Here is a 6,627-nt window from a genome sequence, read left to right on the forward strand (position 1 = left end):
TCAATTAAACGAGGGCGTGAACCTTTGTTACGCCTCGGTCTATCAACAACAATGGAAATATTTGTTTTCGGCAAAACAGGTGGTGAGTGCTGAACGACAACAGTGTTATCAATTTTAGCAACATCATTTTCTTTCTCCTCCACGTGCTCCACCTGCACGTTGATCCTGTGTTGCTCATCATCAGAATTATCAGAAAAATCAACAGTATCAGTAACATCTATAGATAAACTCTTATAAAAAATGACAGCCTCATTAAAGGCAACATTTCTTCTATGTAAAACTTTATTAGTTTCAGGATTCTGTAACTTATATGCCTTAACTCCTGAACCATAACGAAGAAACACACACTTAACAGCCCTAGACTCTAGCTTTCCATTATCAACATGAGCATAAGCAGTGCAACCGAAAACTCTCAACTGTGAATAATCAGCAGGTGAACCAGGTCATACGTCAATAGGAGTTTTCTTATCAAGCGGAATGCAAGGTGACATGTTTATCAAGTAACAAGCGGTGGAGGCTGCTTCAGCCCAAAAACGTCTATGCATACCATCATTGGACAACATGCATTGAGCCTTGGAGATGATGGTTATGTTCATCCTCTCCGCCACACCATTCTGCTGAGGAGTATATGGGATGGTGTGGTGCCTGACAATGCATTCGTCGCTGCAATAATCATTGAAAATAGTAGAACAAAACTCCATGCCATTGTCAGTACAAAGCAATTTAACTTTCTTTTCTGTTTTCTTTTCTACCCTAACTTCCCACTTTGTAAAAGCATCAAACACATCAGATTTATGTTTCAGAAAGAAAGGTCACACTTTTCTGGAGTAATCATCTACGATAGTAAGCATGTAATTTGCACCACCAAGAGAAGTCTTGCGGAGAGGTCCTCACATATCAGCATGCACATAATCTAAAATCCCTTTAGTGGTATGAACGGAAGCATTGGATTTAACTCTCTTATGCATACCAAAAATCCAGTGCTCACAGAACTCAAACTTACTCAAATTGCAGCCATCTAGCAGGTCTCTCATGTGCAATTCTGCCATGCCATGTTCACTCATATGTCCAAGACGCATATGCTACAGATTAGTTTTACCAGTTTCATCAGGAATAACAGCAACATCAATACCATACAAAGTGCTACTTCTAAGAACATATAATTTTGCAGAATTCATATCACCAATCATGTGAACGAGAGAACCTTTTGATACCTTCAGAACTCCACGAGAACCGGAGTGTTTGTACCCATCAACATCAAGGGTACTGAGAGAGATGAGATTTCTGGCCATGCCAGGTATGTGTCTCACATCTGTCAGAGTGCGTGCCATGCCATCATGCATCATGATCTGAACGGAGCCAATGCCCACGATCTCACGTGGGTTATTATCTCCCATACGCACAACATCTCCACTCTGCACAAACTCATAAGAACTGAACCAGTCTTTGTTATAGAAATATGAAACGAACATGCAGAATCAAGGATTCTCTCATCATTACCAGAAACACAACCAGCAAACACAACTAGGCAACCGCCATCAGAATTATCACTGGAAACAACAGCAGCCTTACCATCACCCTCAGATTTATTTTTCGGTTGGTAAGTACCATTTCTTTTCTCTTTTTTCTGCAACTTCTAGCAATCATCAATATTGTGGTTAGTTTTCTTACAGTACTTGCAGAACTTACCATCTCGTCCCTTGGACTTTGAGTGACCTCTGTCGGTCTTGCTCTTATCTCTGTTGTAGTTGTTGTAGTTGTTGTTTCTGTTCTCGGTCCTGCCTCGGACCTGCAGTGCTTCTGCCTTAGATAACCAACCCTCTGCCTGCACCATAGATTTCATATTTTCCCTCTACTGGAGGGCCTCATAAACTTCGGCAAGTGTTAGTTCATCACGACTGTATAACAAGGTGTCTCGAAAATTCGCAAAAGAGTTAGGCAATGGGACTAACAGTATAAGAGCGGGATCCTGATCCTCATAATTTACCTCCATGGACAGCAAATCAGAAACGATGTCTCTAAATATCGATAGGTGATTCATCATTGACGCACTTTCTTGCAGCTTGTGCGAGAACAACTTCATCTTCACGTGCATCTTACTGGTTAGATCTTTAGACACGCAGATCGATTCCAGCTTCAACCATAGCGTCGCTGCGGATTTCTCAGCCAGCACTTTCTGCAAGATATTGTTGGATAGATGAAGCTGAACTAATGAAAAAACCTTACGGTATTTCATCTTTTCATCTTCGGTCGAGGTCTTGGCATCTTTCTTACCAAATCCATCAAGAGCTTCATCCAGATCAGAAGATTGGGTAAGGATCGCCCTCATCTTCACTTACCACAGAGAATATCTCGTGGTATAATCCAGCTGCGGTAGATCAAATTTGAAGGAAGACATGTCGCAAAACCCTAGACTGAAACACGGGCTCTGATACCACTTGTTATAAAAGCGACACACAAATAACGAAGAACAATAAAAGAAAACGCAGCGGAGACACAAGATTTAACGTGGAAAACCCCTTCTAATACAGAAGGGAAAAAAACCACGGGCATCAGCCAGCAAAACTTCACTATATCGGAGTGTTTAGAAACGCATGGGTATCTTATAATCTGATAAACCATAGGGGACGGCTTATAAGATGTATATATAGGCGGTGGCAACGATCCGTACCGTGGGGGGGGGGGAGTTGCCGCCCCCGCACCCCCCTTCGCAGGCGTCCCTACAGGACACGACGTATGGGCTACCGCTGACGGGCCTTGCTCCGCTCGTCAGAAGTTAGCCTCCCTTTAATATATGAATTTGAATCACAATATAACATAACGCCATGTACCAAGCTTCAGACTAATTCTCATACAAATCCCAATACATCAATGCTACACTGAAATACTGAAGTCCACTGCGGATCCCTCACAATCTATATGAATAATCTGCGTGAAGTAGCGGCACATTGTTTGCAAGAAAGGCGTTAGATTGCCACGCACATAGCTCACTAGCAGCAGGTCGTCACCATGGAACGAACACACTCGTGTACTCTGAGGCTGAAGCAGAGGCACCTGTTGTAGTTGCTGCGGTGTTGGCGGCGGCGCCAACGGATTATCATGTATTGAACCGAATCAAAGATTGCGGGTTCCATCATGTATTGAACCGAATCAAAGATTGCGGGTTCCTTACTTCAAACTGCAGAGTGGTCCGCCCACTGCCTACGAACGCCGGGAAGGGACCCTCAAATTGATTCGGCGATGAAGTAGAATGGCTTGGTGACGCCCAGATCCAATCCACCATCGACGTCCTCTTACAGGATGCTAGTTAGCCCCCTGTAAAACTCTGCCAGTAGAGGATGGTGTTGCGGAGACATGGGAGATGAGACAATTCTCAGACAGAAATAACCTAATCTTGAAACAAATTTCAAAAGTAAACCTTACTCGAAACAATTAACAGATCTAACCCTTTTGTATTATGTCTGTCTCAATGGCGTGCCACCTCATTGCGTGGCGTCGTAGGCTGAGGTGGCGTGCCACCTCATTGTGTGGCGTCGTAGGCTGAGGCGTGGCACCTCATTGTGCCACGCCATGGGTTGGGGCGCGGCAAAAAATGTGAGCGCGTCGTAGGATGGGGCGTGACAACCCATTGTGTTGCGCCGTAGGCTGGGGCGCCACATAATGGGGTGCAACGCCGTGGAGACTGGCATGACATAGAAGGGTTAGATCTGTGAAGTTATTTCGCGAAAGGTTTACTTTTAAAATTTGTTCGAAAATTGGGTTATTCTTGTCTAAATTGCCAGGAGACTAGGAGGGTCAAGGATGAGCAGGAGACAGAGGGGCCGCTAGCCGCGTAACCGTGCTCGATCGGGCCAGTTGACTCCGGCGATCCCCCTCCCCTACTGGCGCTCGATGTTGCCGTGCGCAGACTAGAGCTGCCTATGTGGGGGCGAGCCCATCTCCCCTCCCATGTTGGTGGTTGTCCCCTTCCTCCGTGGGCGGGCTAGGAAAATATCGTGCAAGCTTACCTTCCCTCCCGTCCCCTTCCTCCATGACGGGCCGTGAAAACCTGACGCCCGAGCCATTTGTGTTCAAAATTTGGATATATCTACATACATTTAAATTTGCCAAAAGTTAAGATATGCTTTTATTGACGGGAAGAGTACAAGTTATTAGCACAGGTCATTACATAATATATCTGGTAATATCGATTTAAGATTATAGTTGCTGATATTATTTACTATATACTTAGTAAAACTCTACAAAGCTAAGTATATGCAATCTCTCGAGAAAGAAAAGGAGTAGTATGTGTTTTATGTGAACGTTAGTCTCCATCCACATATATCACAAATTAAACCAGCTCGCATGCAGTGCAGTACAGGATGTCTCCGTTCATCAATTCGAGGAGGAGCACAAACGCCGATGTGGTGGCGGACAACAATGATACGACCAAGACGAAGAAGGCGATGCGGCGGTGGCTGGCGGTGACAGATCCTACCCCGACGCTGCTGCACGGGTTCCTAGTGTTCGAGGTGTCGTGGAGGGACGTGCATGGCATCAACTACTTCAACGACCTGCTCACCGACACATCCCTTGCTTTGGAGGCACGATACATCAACAAGTGGGAGTTCCATAATGCCGAGCAGGCCGCTGGTTGCGCTTCGCAGTGGTTCCTCGGTCATGCCTTGGAGACACTCTCCCTCCGGGGATACCTCTTCCACTACCACCATCAACATCACCACCATCATGAACATCGCAGATCAGCATCTGCAGGAGAAGAAGAAGGAGAAGATCATCAAAAAGAAATATACATACCTCCTTCTCCGATGCAACGGGAACATGAGGATTTTGCTATTTTGAAAGCCAGTAGCAGCGGCGACGAGAAGTGCTCATTTTCCCCGACACTGAGGAGGAGGAGGAGCTGGAGGGTCAGGACTAGGGTCAGGAAGAATCCACCTCCAGATGAAGAGAAGGAGGAGGAGCCTTTGTGTTGTACTTCTCCGGTACTACAGATGCAGCGGTACAACGACATTCTCCTCTTGTTACGGTTTCATGATGCGTCGCTTCCATTCAAGCTCCGGCAGATCATCATGTCGGACATCCGCCTCCTGACGTTGCTCGAGTCCGGGCTTCCATCTTGGGTCATATTCTTCCAGTCATACCCGCTGCTCTGCCACCTCTACCGGCCCTGGATGCGTCCCCTTGCTAGGAGCCTCTACATGCTCGCCTCCCTTGTCACTGTCATCATCGGCTTCTACGACCTCTACAAGAATGTGCCGCTACTCAAGTCAGCAGCGGCGCGCATCTGTGGGCCGCTCTTTGATTGGATCGAGACATGGGACATGGTGACCCGCATACAATACCTCGGCACCATACTCTTTCTCCGCAACCTGCGTAGGTTCCTGCAGGGGCTCCTCACTCTACTAAACGCTTCTAGGGCGCTACTCCGTGTTGTGGTGGCACCGTTGGCCGACCTTGGGTTATTTGAGCTGGCTAGCACGGTCGGCTTACTAGCCTCGCATGTGTGGGATCTTGTGGTGGACTTGGCGGAGGTCGTGTGGGCGCCATTCGACGTGGTGCTAGACTGCGCTGCCAGGGTGGTGGCATCCATGTGGCCGGTGCTGCAGGTTATGGTGCTACCGGCGAGGCTTGCTGTGGCGCTTGCGGGTTGCGCGGGGTCGGTGTTGTCCAATAGCTACAACTTCTTCAACGACATTTGGGAGACGCTTAGCAGCATCTTCCAGCTCAACCACATGTCGGAGGCGCAACAAAGTGCCTTCGACATGACCACACTCAAGACATTATGGAATGATCTCTTTTCTCAGATCTTCCGAGCGATGAGGGGCATACTCAATGGAATACTGGTCTTCTTTTACTCTTGCAATAGGCACAGGCTCAGGTACCTCGCTGACGGGTTTGTGTTCCATTGTATTTCATCAATTTGGTTGAGCGAGCTAATTCGATCATGGGAACTTCTTGTGTACGTAGCATCTCCAATCATGCTAGGTCAAGATTACGCCACGTGCTTCGTATTGCTAGATTAGCACCACAACATAATTCGACATCATGCCACTGCAACTCCACCAAGCGCCAAAATACCCACAAGGTCTTTAATGATTTTCTTATCCTTTTTATTTGTTTTATTTCTTATTTTCGATGAAATGATCGATCAATTGAGATTCATATATGTATTTTCCTACTCATTTTTGTGCGTAGGACATGGCTACCGAATGTGATGTATGCAAGTGATGAATCATTAATGCCACTCTCCCGTGAAAAAGCGAAGCACTTGGGATCCATAAGTGGTACTAAAAAGTTGAGTGTCCATTTTTTGGGAGAGACAATTTCTGCAAAAAAGGATTCTAACACACTGTTTATTCAAGAAAAGGGCTTGTATCAAGTAGATTGTAGAGAGCCCATTTCACATCGAGTTATATTCTTCAGATAGGATATGTTTATGTTCATTATGTGAAGGACCAGTTTCAGGATTGACTTGGAACTCGTATGAGGACTGATAAGAGTCAACAACATGGGAATTTTGTTTTGCATTTGAAATACATCCTCGAAATAGGCTTTTGCCCCGCTTTATAAATAAAGCCGCAATGGCCGAACCGATACAAGGTAAAGAGGAGAACCTCTTACAAAGCA

The 6,627-nt window shown here is 46.1% G+C and overlaps 1 protein-coding gene across 1 annotated transcript; it reads left to right on the top strand.

Annotated features, from left to right (window-relative positions):
- The first annotated feature begins 4,361 nt into the window (after positions 1–4,361).
- Positions 4,362–6,023, top strand: LOC124648075. Its single transcript, XM_047187898.1, has one exon. The coding sequence runs from the start codon at positions 4,362–4,364 to the stop codon at positions 6,021–6,023; it is 1,662 nt and encodes a 553-aa protein (XP_047043854.1).
- Positions 6,024–6,627: the final 604 nt, after the last annotated feature.

This window comes from Lolium rigidum, chromosome 4, assembly GCF_022539505.1.
Source record: "Lolium rigidum isolate FL_2022 chromosome 4, APGP_CSIRO_Lrig_0.1, whole genome shotgun sequence".
NCBI lineage: Eukaryota > Viridiplantae > Streptophyta > Magnoliopsida > Poales > Poaceae > Lolium > Lolium rigidum.